Below are 13,485 nucleotides of genomic sequence, written 5' to 3'. Positions count from 1 at the left end.
GAAAAAAGAAGATTGAATTTGTAAATATATATATATATAGGAAATCAATCTAAAAATTCAAATTAAAGATATATCAATAAAATAATTGAATAAACTTCACCTTAAAAGATAACATAAACTAAAACTCTAGAAAAAAATGCATTACAATAGCAGGAAATAAACATTCATCATTTCTAGAAAAGGAAAGATTTATTAAATAGAACAGTGCAGAAATTTAAATATATAAAAATAAATGACTAAAAAGAGAAGAAATGAAGAGGAAAAAATATATTAAGAATTATAAATTTTTTCTATATCCAACTCAGGTAGACGAGTCATTCAACTCATGGGCAAATTTAGTGTAAATCCACACATGAATTATGTAAGCAATGATAAAACTTATATGACATGAGAAAAAAAGGGAAAGCTTTACCCATGAACTTATTTACTCTCATTGTGTGAAATACAAACTTATGTGCAAGGATGATACTATTCAACCCATGTAAACCTCTAATGTTGTCCAGACAGTACCGCCAACAATGGGTTGATCTTTTCCTTAGCATGGCCGAATTGCGGGGCAAATCTCCTTTGGCAGTAAGCTTCGTATGTTGCCGACGCTGGCCACGTGCCTCGGCGATCGACATACGATGCAGATGAGTTTTAGCTGCCTTCCAAAGGAGATTCACCCAGTAATGCATCCATGCATTTTCCAACATCCTTTGCTTGAAACCAATACAACCATGCATGCATGCATTTCACTCTGATGAAACAGTTCCAGGTCTTGAGTCCTATATATATTGTTGATGAAGAACAGTATATTCGAGGCACAATCCAGTTTGTTTAACTAGTTTCTAAACCAAACTGGTCCTATCCCTTTTGATTCCATTAGAAACGGCATCATCCTTACTAGGTCTTGACAAATGTTTATTAACCATACTGATATTTTTTCATGGTTACAAAGAAACTGAACTTACTGCCTAAATTTCAGCCTGCAGATTTCAGAAAACATCTGTCTTGCCATCTAAATGTGATTGCCTTTGCGGAAAGGAAGGCAAATCAGCATGTGGTAATGTGCTTGAACTTTCCCTGGAGACAATGTGGTCCTGGATCCTATAAGTTAAAGAACATGCATGCAAAGAGCTAGTGGAATTCCAAATGGAATGATGGCTCAGACTCAGATTTTCTGCATGGAAAAGGAAAAGTCATAGAGCATTGAGAAGGAAGATCCAGTGGCATGTTCCATTGCATATCTCTTTGATCACCAAGATTTTGTCTATTTTATGAAGATGAAGGATGACACTAAACCGATGTATGTATCCATATGATTGAAATGGGGGAATCTTTACAGCTTTGTCTTGGCATATGCTACTTCTTTCATTGGCATATCCTGAATGTATTATGTATAGAAATTATAGTTCAGATTGCGGATTCAGATATTGAACTATTACTTATTACAAATTTAGAGTATATGCGAATAAACACACTTTAATATTTATTATTTAGATCTGTATTACTTATGCATATGTATATCATGAATCAGATATGAATGATTTTGGATTACAAGATAAAGAATATATTTGTTAGCTATTGATAGCTTTATAATAGCTATTGTTGCAGAAATTCGTATATTGTACTGTCATTACAGGAACACTGTACACACTGCTACAACATAGTGGTATAGGGTACTCCAGCTTTCTGATATGTACAGAGCAGAGATTCTTCATTTTATTAACCCAAAAAAAAAACAGAATTGGCTATCCCTATAATGCTCCTACGTCCCAAAATTTATAAAATTTAAAGAAGGAAAAAATAGATTATCAATAGAAAATATTAAAAAAAATGCTTAAATTGTATAAAAGTTTAAAATTTTTAGAGATACTACCACCCCTCCGACCCTTTCGATCCATCCATGGAAGACTCTGAAATCTGGCTCAAACCAACATGGACTGGTAGCACCCATGGTTTGATTGACTGCCTGGTTCTCTGGCTCTAGCTAGTAGCTCCCGAAATCATATGAATAAATTCCCACATCATTTCCCATGCAAATTAATAATTCTAACTGAAACAGGGAATATATGGGTTATGACAACCTAATAATCCATTTTATCATTTTGGTGTTTCTTGTTAGCCCCAAGTTGCCCTTTCTCTTGCATTATCAACACACTACCTTGTTTGTCCATACTCCATAGTCGGTTGATATAAACCAAAAGTGGAGAAAGGATTCAAGTCTGCAGCACCTTTAATTATTACTGTTAATCAATGAAACCCCTTTTGTCTCTTCCCATGTCTTAAGCTTTGCAGTAACTACTTTCCAGCCGCCTTGTGTCACATGTTCATATCCCTATTGGGGCACTAACCTAATTAATTATCTGACAATCATTTCAATAAAACATCAAAATTAGCAAACAAATATTGAATTCCAACACACACTAAATTCAAAATCTATATAACATTTTACATTGAAAGATAATAGGCAAAAAACCATAAATGGCTGCTAATAAGCTACAAAGAAGAACATCAAAGCTTCACCTTCTGCAAACTCCCGCAAACCCCAAATCTGTAAGATGATGAGATATTATACTGTTGTTTTTCATCACCATTTTGTTTTACTTTGGTTCCATTATGTTTTTTTTGAAGGCTAAAAGGGGTTCCATCTTCAAAAATATTCTCCGTTTTTACAAGCTCAAACTCAAGTTGGAACAACTACAAAGAGAGTGCCAGATCCTCAGGGTTATCAGAAACGAGTACATCACTCTATTGAACCATATACAAATCCCAAAGGTGATTTGCTTTACTTAATTTCAAATATTTTCATGTTGACAGTGCCTATATATATAGATAGATGTTCTTGGTGGAGCTTAGCAGGAGGTGAAAGTGGAGAAGATTGGAGAACAGTTTGTGGTTAAAGTGAGCTGCTGCAACAGAGAAGGGGACAAGCTGGTGTCGATTCTAGAGGCGTTTGATGAACTTGGTCTGGATGTTGTTCGAGCTAGTGTCTCTTGCGGCCATTTGTTTTCCATGGAAGTCATTGCCGTTGCTCGAGGACAGCAAACAACTGGTATCAGAGATATTAAACATGCTGTTGTTAAGGCCATTGATGAAAAGCAAGGGTGGGAAGCTGGAGACGCTTGTAACAGAGGAGTTAATTGATTAATGTTGTCATGTGATTGGAATGTTAATGTTTTGTATCTAACAAAGTAACAATCTTGCTACCTTCTCAATATTTTCTTTTTTAATGGTATGAAAGAGCCTGAATTATTTTCTAAATAGCAGCAATCTAGACCCATATGATTAATGCCATGAAAGACTGAAAATGAAAAAAAAAATGAAATGCCCGAATTTCTTTAATGGGAGGTAAAAACCAAATTTTCCATTGCCGGGAATTGAACCCGGGTCTCCTGGGTGAAAGCCAGATATCCTAACCACTGGACGACAATGGAATAATATTTTTTATAATATTCATTTCTTATTGAGTTAAAAAACACAGGGAACCAAAAATTTCCATTGCCGGAAATTGAATTAAAATAATTTAAACCCGGTAGGTAGTTCAACGTCTGACCATTCCCACTATATCAACAAATATCTTCAAAATAAATTAAGAGAATTTGACAGAAACCAAAGCTGATGAAAGCTCAAAATATCAACAAAATAATGGTGTGTGCATATTGACCGTCAAAGATTATAATAAATTGATGTGATAGGGAAGATGAAAATTGTATGATCTTTAATGTTTGTTACTATATGACATGGGAGTACACAGTATGGTAAGAGTTTGGTCCATGCATTTCATAAATGGTGGTCCACTTATTGATGTCAAGGCTTCTGGACAACTCATTAGTTGGTGCTGTCGGTACCTACACTTACTCCTACGGATAAAACGAAATACAAAGCTACATATGGGTTCCATCCCAACGGCAAACCAACACTTTTTACTTTTAAGGGTGCGTTTGTTTCACAGTAAGATTATCAGTTGGAATAAAAGATTATCAGTGAATAAGATTACTGTGAATGTTGTATTTTGTGTTTGGTTGGTTTAGTAAGAATGTAAGATTATCGTGTTTGGTTAAATGAATAAAAGATTATTGGAATGTATATTTGACCAAATTGTCATTGTTAAATATTTGTTTTTTAACAAGTTGGAAAATATTTATATATATATATTTTTTTTAAATTTAAATTCATAAAATTTATATAATTTTTTTTATAAAATTGAAAATATAAAAAGGTTTAATGAAAGGGTAAAATTTTATTTTAACCCCTGAATTTCATATAAAATTTTAATTATAGTTTTTTTTGTAAATCTAAAATAGTTTAAGGATAAATTTATAATTGAACCTTCGTAGAATTTTTATTATTCAATGACAGAATAAGGATATTTTTTAAAGAAAAAAAAATTAAGGGCATTTTAGTCCAAAACGCCGGTAATCCAACAATACATAAAGAAATTATGGTAATGACATTCCCGGTAATATACCCCGAAAAATCCACTATTGGTAATGTAAGATTACCGGGAATGACATTCCCGGCCGACCAAACGGGGGAATGTGGATTCCATTCCCATGGGAATCTCACATTCCCCCAATCAAACACACCCTAAGGTTTTCTTCTGATCATCATTAATTTTTTAACGGTGGATAATCAAAATGAAACGTTTTAAAAAAATAATTAAGTGATCAAAACGCAACAAAAGTAATAGTTAATGTAACAAACGAATAATTTACCTAATGCTTTATAATCATAAGGAGTTTCTTTTAGTTTAAGAATGGGGAAGTGTGTGATTTGCAACTTAATAAAAGAAAACTTTATCCAACTTGATCCAAACCATCTTGTTTCCCACTTTACATGGATGTAGGAAAAAAGTGTAGTCATGTGCATTCCATTACAATCCATGTTGTAATTAATTATTAAACAATAATTAAATCGTTAATCTTATAATAATCTTGTTTGTTCAATAGAAAAACATTATAATATTTGCCATTTGTAAAACGATTTCTACTAAAATATATTTATGTCGATAGTCGCGCATGTCGTGCCTAACAAGTATATGAATGCTGGGTTTATGCAAATCTTATTCAACTTTTATTTTTATTTTATTATTAAAATTCGAGTATTATTCACTTATTTATTTAATAGTATAAATAGAGATAAATTTTATTGATTTTTTAATATTTATTTTGATGTAAATTATAATGTTTTTCATCTATCTATTTAATAGAATACGTTTAGATTAATCGCGTCAATTTAAAATATTTTTATTAAGCAGAGGAATATTATATCTTTCAAAATAAAATAAAATTTTAAATTATATAAGGGTTATTGCACTTCTAGTCTCCAACTATCGTTAAATAATTCATATATAATAAAAATATATTTAAAATATATAAATTAAAGTATAAATACATGTCTATCATATAAATAACTTGAATCTAACATATTAAAAAGTTATTATCAATAAAATGTAATATGGTTATTTTCTTTTTTTTCTTATAACCACATTTTTATTTATTAATCGATTAATTTGAAATAAGTAGTGCCGAGGTAAGGGCGAGTCTCCCAATTCAATTTGCTCCATTCACAAACACCAAGGTTTGAATCCTTAGTCTGACTTAAGAGATCTAGTGTCTCATCCTACTAGGCCAACCAGTTATTGATTTATTATTTTTCTTTTTTAACACCCGAAAACCTATACATGATACACTCGTATTTACAATATTTTAAACATGTTTCACTCCATATTTAAATGGATATTTTTAAATTAATTATTAGCTTAACAAAAAGATTAATTAATAAGATAAAATTGCTTGATAACAAACCTTCTATTCATGAGTAGAATGATTGCAGAAGAAAGAAATCCATAGTTAAAAACTGGGTCATTTTCAAATAAAACTTTGAATAAAGATAAGTTTTAGGATTTTATATACATTTGCTTGCACGACCTGTATAAATAAATAAACAAAAGGGGGTCTAAAACTCCAATTGATCTGTCAACAACATGCCGCCCCTAGCTCATTTTTAAAAGGACCACCCTTTTTTGTTTCTTCTTCTTCTTCCTCGACCTAACCCCCTCTTCTCTCTCCTTTGCTTAATCAGTCAGCATCACCACGAAAACTCTTCTGAATCATCGAAAACCATGGTTAACCCTTTTGTCAGCAAGAATCAACGAGGATCAGAAGAAAACGACAGCGTTTCATCTGAACCCGAAACTCCTCCTCCTCCCAGCTTCAACCATATGAAACTCACTTCCCCTCGGAAAGGGTAATTTTGTTCTATCCCTATGGATAAGTATCAAAATTTTGTGAAGTTCGTTTTTTTTGGGTGTTGAAGTGATGGGGTTTTGTTAACTGTTTACACTTTACAGTACTAAAAGATCCATGCAGAAAAGGGTGGTGTCGATACCAATCAAGGAAGTTGAAAGTTCCCGCCTTAAAGGTGAGAGTAGTGCTCCGCCGTCGGATTCTTGGGCATGGCGGAAGTACGGCCAAAAACCCATCAAAGGCTCACCTTATCCCAGGTAACTAAAAATCATTTAAAGATATACAACAAGGGCAGTACGTTGTTTAGGGTTATGTATTGTAAATTTGTTTGAAAGTTCCCGCCTTAAAGGTGAGAGTAGTGCTCCGCCGTCGGATTCTTGGGCATGGCGGAAGTACGGCCAAAAACCCATCAAAGGCTCACCTTATCCCAGGTAACTAAAAATCATTTAAAGATATACAACAAGGGCAGTACGTTGTTTAGGGTTATGTATTGTAAATTTGTAATCATCAAACGTTTTGATTGATGTTTTTGTTTTTCATATTGCGGCACCGGCCGGCAGGGGTTACTACCGGTGTAGTAGCTCAAAGGGATGTCCGGCGAGGAAACAAGTCGATAGAAGCCGTGTAGATCCTGCAATGTTAGTGATCACTTACTCCTGCGAACATAATCATCCTTGGCCAGCTTCTAGAAACAATAAATCCGCCGCTAAACAAGCTGCTGCTGCTGCTGCTGCTGCGGCGGCGGAAGAAGCAGAGACGCCAACTAAATGTACGACAGTTGTAAAGCAGGAGCCGTCCACATCGCAGCCGGATACTGAGCCGGAATCGGGGATGGAAGATAGCTTCCCTGGTTTGACGGACGATTCTATTCTTACGACGGGGGATGAATTCGCTTGGTTTGGGGAGATGGAAACGGCGTCGTCGACAGTTTTGGAGAGCACCTTATTTGCGGAAAGCGATATCGGAGAGGCGGATGACGCAGCGGTGATTTTCCCGACGAGGGAAGAGGACGAGTCGTTATTCGCCGATCTGGGCGAGTTGCCGGAGTGCTCGTTTGTGTTTCGGCACCATCGGAATGTGGGACCACAAGTTGGGATCTGCTGACACGTGGATAATTAACAACTAGCAAGTGGTGAAGTAGTTGGTTCCTTCGTCGTCCGGTACCCTTTGGATGGTGAGAGAAAAATGAAAAACCAAATTTTTTTTTATTTTATTTAAAAATAATAATTCTTACATTTGGAATTTCTTATTTTTGTTTCACAGTAATTAATTTGCCTTGATTTCTGTGCAGTATATGCATAATTAAAAAATTCCGAAATTACAAACTCCGTCCTTATCTTTTATCTTCACCAACATCGTCGTTTGTTATAGGGGCTTAATTGAAAAATAATCAATTTTATCTCACCTAAAACCAGTATGTTCACCAGCATTTCTTGATTTCTCCCTCTCTCTTAAACTCGATTTTAGCTCTCCTTACTAAATTCGCTAAAATATATTATATAAATATCGATATTATAATATATTATATAAAATAATAATAAATAAAATGAGTAGTTGAGGGAAGGACTCAAGTTGATATTAACAAAGGATTAAAATTTTTTAGTTGCTTTTATAATAATTGGTTAATAATTACTGTTAATTAAAATAATATAAAGTTTTGTCCGCACTTAACAGTGGTGGTTAGTTTTGAACGTATCGCACGTTTTATCAATGAAATTTAAATTTAATTAATTAATTAATTAAGCTTCTTATGGATTATTGCACAGGGATGCTTAGTTAAGACAAATGCCAGCTTAGAGAATCAAGGCCACCTTTTATGACGTGTTAATAAGGGCCTAAATTATTTTTTCTAATAATTTAAAGTGATTATAAGATAATATTTGTTTAAATTTTTTTTCATTGATTGACAACAAACATATCCTACAAACGTAATTACTCGAATTTACGATCTCCATAGAAAATATCTTTTTTTACTAATGAGATCACTTAATAAATACTTTAAGTCTATAAATTTAAATATTTTTTTTACTAATGAGATCACTTGATAAATATCTGAAATTTCAGATAGTTTGGATCGAAATTTTTTCGCACCCATAGCTTCAATAGGCAAATACCCTTTGGAAAACATATACAACCTATTGCCCGCCACACTCCTTGTGCCAATGAATAAAGTTTGATAATGACAGATTTAGAAATATTTTTTTGAGAGCATACACATGTATGTTAACGATAATATAAATAAATGAATGTGGTGAGTAATAATAAAATTTTAGGGTAGACATCATTGATAAAATAAATAATTAATCGAAATTTTTTTGGATTTCAGGATAAATATGTCCCACCATCAAATAAATGTGGATTCGCCGTTGGATGTCGATCAAACCTTCCACAAATATGTCAGATTCCGACAATATCCAATCCCTCGAAGAATATATATCGTCTATTATCCTCCACAACTCTTTTTGATGAATACCAGACGATCCTATAACTAGGGATGGGCATGAGTTGGGTTAGGTGGGGTTTTTGGTCCACCTGACACGACCCGAGAATAAGGAATAAATATATAAGGTAAAATTATTTATTTTTTTCGGGTCGGGTTTGGTCGGGTATTTTTCACCCTAAATCGAACCCGAACATCACATTAAAAAAACCCAAACCCAAACCCGATTTTTTTATTAAAAAACCCAACCCGATTGTGAAGCGATGACTCAATTCCGGTTGTAATAATTGAAAAGCACATAAAGCATTAGGGTTATATTCTCAATTTTCTAGAAACTAGAATTGGCAATCGGCCTTTCCTTTAAAAATCGAAACATTTTTAAATCAAAAAGTCGACGTTGGTTTGGATGTTGTTTTAGTTTAAAGTTAGGAGGAAGAATCAGCCGGTAGCAAGTTCGACTTCCTGTGAACGCACGTAGCGGTGGTCCGCTAAGAAAATTAAGATCGAGTTTGATTCTCATAGAGACAACATAGTTCGAGTCGAGTTTTCCCAAAACTTAAAACTGAGTTGACGCTGACGACGATAGCCGTAATTAGTCCACAGAAAGACTGGAATTTCAAATATAGCTTTTAGATTGTCGGTTTACAAGAGAGAAAAATAAGTTACAAGGGTTTGACATTGTAGACAATAACCAACTGTAATCTGAAGTGAAGATTTTATTCAATGATCAGTTGAAATTGAGGCAAAACAAAAACTTAAGGTTGTTTTTATTATAATTGAATTTTTATCTTAATTTATTTTCTTACGTTCTTTCTTATTTTATTTTACAATTTTTCAGAACAAACTCCCCCATTTTATCTTTATTTTTACCCAAAATCAGAATCAAAAAGCCTTCTAAATCAAAAACTCCAAAGTCTCTATGGATCAACCCTTACTTCTTTTTCTTACTCTCTTTCTTACTTTTTATTCTGAGAATAATGAATTTTATTTGACAATAAAATCACGTTTGTCACTCTTATATGATTAAACCTGACTTATGTATATAATTCATTTTTATTAGGTAAAATAAGAACCTAATTTAAAATAATAATATAGGAAATAACATTATTACAATTATCTTTAATTATATTATTTTTTCAAATTAAATTAAATTTTTTTATCCTAAACTCAAAGCACCCAATCTCCCCTTTGAAAAAACCCGACCCGATAAGCTTAAATAATATTCGATAAAGTTAAAATGTCTTTGGTGAGTTTTCTTTTGATATTAAATCATTGCCAAAGACTACTTAACCTTATTGAATACTCAAACTTTAATGTTGAAAAATTGGATAAAGATAACGAAAAAACATAAGAATTTTAACGAGGTTCGGTAATGTGCTTACGTCCTCGGTGCCTAGGCGACGCTAGAAGTTTTATTCAATGTCTTATAGGTTTAGGTTACATCTCTATTTATAATAAAAAAATCTAGTACATAATTACATAATTAACCTTGTACCGTACCGCGGGGTTGCGCCCTCGCACCCCCAACCCACATAATCGTAACCCCCTCTACGAGACTTTCTTTGTAAGGACAGTGGATGTTCGCTTCGCTCATTCCGCTCCATCCCCTGTCCTCTTTACTGGTATATTTATGAACCACACCTATCATTTAAAGCCTAAACTAATACAAATATAATCTTCTCCGCAGTATATATAATCATAATCTAACCCTATCTCTCTAAGTCGTAGCTACCTAACCTTCATCAACAATGGCCAATGCTGATGCTGCCGCTCAAGGTGAAGATGAAATCGTCGACAGGATGAGCGATTTGACTGATGAACTTCTCCACCATATTTTTTCTTTTCTTGACTTCATCAATCCATAAGATTAAGCTCTTTAACGTCAAGATATCGATACTTATGGAGGTAAGTCCCCACAATTGATTTTTGGGACAATCATAACTCGAAACGTAGCTTCCAAAAACTCATTGAAAATGCCTTGAAATACCATGAAAACTTGGCAATCATCCACAATTTTCGTCTCTGGTGTGTCAGTCTTCCATGCAAGGAATCTCTGATTTCTAAGTGTATCAATTCTTCTACAGCAGCAAGTTGTTCTAATCTTCGAGTGCTGGATATTCATCTAGCCGGGAGGTATCTTGTTGATTTATATCCTATAATCTTTTCATGTCGAATACTTACGAGTATAATATTATCTAATGGAATCGTTATCAACGAAATTCCGACCAATACTCGTGTGTTCTTCCTCTGTCTTAAGACCCTCCGACTTAAATCGATTTCCATGTTTGGTGGTAACACACCGAGCAAGCTTCTCTTCGGCTGCCCTCTGTTTGAAATTTTTAATATTGAAAATTGCTATATTCTATCAGACATGTTCAGACCCACTGTTGCCATCATGTGACTACACATAAAATACAACCTTAAACCTAGTGGGATACTTGAAGATTGTGATTCAAATCGTGTATTATCCCTGGCTTCTGCATGCATTATTGCTGTTAGAACCCGTAAACACAATTCTCATGTCAAATTTGATCTTTTTTTTTACTTTTCTATGCATAGTTTCTAAATAAACTGGTACAGTAAAAGAAAGATGAAGTTCAACCAAAGAACCCGAGGCCTACAAGTTGAACAGTTGCATCATATGCATGCCTAATGGCTTGGACCGGAAGGTGTTGTTCAAGGCTTTTTGACATGAACTGAGAGCATGTCTCGAGCAGCGGTGGTTTCTCCCTCACTCGAATCCGTTATTCAAATTGCAGAGGCAGTTCTCGATGTGAAGATTGGGAATAGTATCATCAGACTGATGAAGGAAACATATAGTTGATGGAGGAAGGTGAACTGGGAGGGTGATTTGTTAGACATTAATGTTTCCCCAAACATTTTCATGGTGCAGACAGACTCTGGTTACTACCTCTTCACATAAAACAACATTATCCTAATTAAAAACCACACACTACATCTTCACCCTTTCATGTTGCCCCCTCACCACTTCAATTGAACCCGGGTCTAATGCTTGGAAGACAATTATCCTAACCGTTGGACTACAAACGCAGGATGCACTGGTTTCAAAGAAAATAAATATATAAAATAAATCATTGTGGTAATATTGCCCCTTTCACAAACGAATGGGGATTTGCTTGCGTTATGAAGATAGCATCGACTTTTCTCAAGAGCTAATAGATAATAGTTTAATTTAACTTAAATTAAGTTTATTATTTGACATTTCTATCTTCATGAGCTTTCTGGTGGATATAATTCTCAAGATTCGCTTTATTATTGAAGTGTGTACATTTGTTATTACTTTTATTGAAAGTCAACTTCTTGTTCTTGTTAAAATTATAAATAAATAAAACTATCGCACCCTTTTGGTCGTCTCCTCATCAAATATTAGTTGTTCTAATCTTGAAAGGTTGGATATTAATCTAGTCACGGGATTTCTTGTTGACTTATCTCCTACTATCTTTTATGTCAAAAACTTGTATAATATTTTCCGGTGGAATCGTTAATGGCTAAATTTCGACCGACACTCTTGTGTTCTTCCTATGTCTTAAGATCCTACGACTTGAATCTATTTCCATAGTCGGTGGTAGCACGTTGAACAAGCCTCTCTCTGGCTGCCCTAGGTTTTAAATGTTTGATATCGAAAGTTGCTATGTTCTATCTGACATACCCACACCCACGATTACCATCAAGAAACTATACATACAACATTAAACCTAGTAGGATAGATGGAGATGGTGATTCGAATCGTGTATTATCATATATTATTAACACATTAAAGTTCAACAAGCCTCTCGGTTTTAAATATCTTTCATGTCGAAAACTTACGTATAAGATTTTCCGGTGGAATCGTTAATGGCTAAATTTCGACCGACTCTCTTGTGTTCTCCTATGTCTTGAGATCCTACGACTTGAATCTATTTCCATAGTCGGTGGTAGCACGTTGAACAAGCCCCTCTCCGGCTGCCATCGGTTTTAAATTTTTGATATTGAAAGTTACTATCTTCTATCTGACATACCCACACCCACGATTACCATCAAGAAACTATGCATACAATACTACATTAAACCTAGTAGGATAGATGGAGATGGTGATTCGAATCGTGTATTATCATATTTGATTAACACATTTAAGTTCAAAGTTTATATATCATATTTAACTTCGTGTATGATGTGAATTACAGGATGAAATTTACAAGAATCATGATGTAAATGGAATGATACTTTGGCAAAATTTGATACACCTCCTGGTGAAAGCTAATCTGTGTTTGTATGACTCTCAAGTTCTGTCTCTCTTATTGGGACATTCACCTAATTTAATTTCTTCGGTTCTCGAAAAGGTAGATCTATAAATATAATTTCTTTACCTTTTTGATTGCCTTGACATTGAAATAGGGTTAGTTAATGGTACTGTTTTATTTATAAAATGGACCACAATGCGGCTTACACTTGCAACATACCTAGAGGTACTTGTATTATCATCTCATTTACTCGTTCAATTTCTTGGTATGAAAATAGTGTCCTTTGAGCAACTTCTTCAAAACCAATGCATTCTTCAAGAAGTATTTCACAAATTCAAGTCGAGTACTCTAATAATAATATTAACATTCACGTAAAGTTACCACTAAGATTTATAATCATGGACGTACCTTTTCGAGAAATAAAGAGATCAAATTAGGTGAATGTGCCAATAAGAGAGACAAAGCTTGAGCGTCATACAAATTATTACTAGCTTTAACCACAAGATACGCCAGATTTGGCCAAAGTACCGGTCCATTCACGTAATTATTTTTGTAAATTTCATTCTGCAAC

At 34.0% G+C, this 13,485-nt stretch overlaps 4 protein-coding genes and 1 non-coding gene across 7 annotated transcripts in view; 3 read left to right on the top strand and 2 right to left on the bottom strand.

Annotated features, from left to right (window-relative positions):
* Positions 1–2,466: 2,466 nt before the first annotated feature.
* On the top strand, positions 2,467–3,242 carry LOC120206017. The gene is made up of 3 exons (XM_039205766.1): positions 2,467–2,538; positions 2,617–2,760; positions 2,845–3,242. Exons 1-3 carry the CDS (start codon positions 2,467–2,469, stop codon positions 3,127–3,129), a joined length of 501 nt encoding a protein of 166 aa, XP_039061697.1. The 3' UTR covers positions 3,130–3,242.
* LOC120206011 (probable alpha,alpha-trehalose-phosphate synthase [UDP-forming] 7) overlaps positions 2,639–13,485 on the top strand; it is a 20,555-nt gene continuing 9,708 nt past the window's right edge. Inside the window, exon 1 of the mRNA XM_039205759.1 lies at positions 2,639–2,650. The gene's annotated coding sequence lies outside the window, so the exon portion shown is untranslated. The remainder of the gene's footprint in view (positions 2,651–13,485) is intronic.
* On the bottom strand, positions 3,348–3,419 carry TRNAE-UUC. The gene has a single exon. It is a non-coding gene; the product is annotated as a tRNA-Glu (tRNA).
* The window catches only part of LOC120206016 (probable WRKY transcription factor 65), a 21,115-nt gene continuing 13,720 nt past the window's right edge, over positions 6,091–13,485 (top strand). Inside the window, exons 1-5 of one of the 3 annotated variants that reach the window (XM_039205763.1) lie at positions 6,091–6,234; positions 6,338–6,408; positions 6,583–6,664; positions 6,794–7,365; positions 12,254–12,259. In XM_039205763.1, coding sequence (XP_039061694.1) covers positions 6,110–6,234; positions 6,338–6,408; positions 6,583–6,664; positions 6,794–7,337 — 822 coding nt within the window. In that variant the 5' untranslated portion in view covers positions 6,091–6,109 and the 3' untranslated portion in view covers positions 7,338–7,365; positions 12,254–12,259. Of the gene's footprint in view, positions 6,235–6,337; positions 6,491–6,582; positions 6,665–6,793; positions 7,386–7,460; positions 7,548–12,253; positions 12,260–13,485 lie in introns of those variants that run through there. The other 2 variants (XM_039205764.1, XM_039205765.1) reach the window with 2 other exon arrangements.
* LOC120205867 (FBD-associated F-box protein At4g10400-like) overlaps positions 13,161–13,485 on the bottom strand; it is a 1,155-nt gene continuing 830 nt past the window's right edge. The window contains exons 3-4 of the mRNA XM_039205645.1: positions 13,323–13,478; positions 13,161–13,262 (exon numbers count right to left, since the gene is read on the bottom strand). Of these exons, the coding sequence (XP_039061576.1) occupies positions 13,161–13,262; positions 13,323–13,478 (258 nt within the window). The remainder of the gene's footprint in view (positions 13,263–13,322; positions 13,479–13,485) is intronic.

Source organism: Hibiscus syriacus, unplaced genomic scaffold (assembly GCF_006381635.1).
Source record: "Hibiscus syriacus cultivar Baekdansim isolate YM2019G1 unplaced genomic scaffold, ASM638163v2 tig00013285_pilon, whole genome shotgun sequence".
NCBI classification, from domain to species: domain Eukaryota; kingdom Viridiplantae; phylum Streptophyta; class Magnoliopsida; order Malvales; family Malvaceae; genus Hibiscus; species Hibiscus syriacus.
Note: the sequence above shows the minus strand (reverse complement) of the source record. Positions and strands in the feature narration are given on the sequence as shown.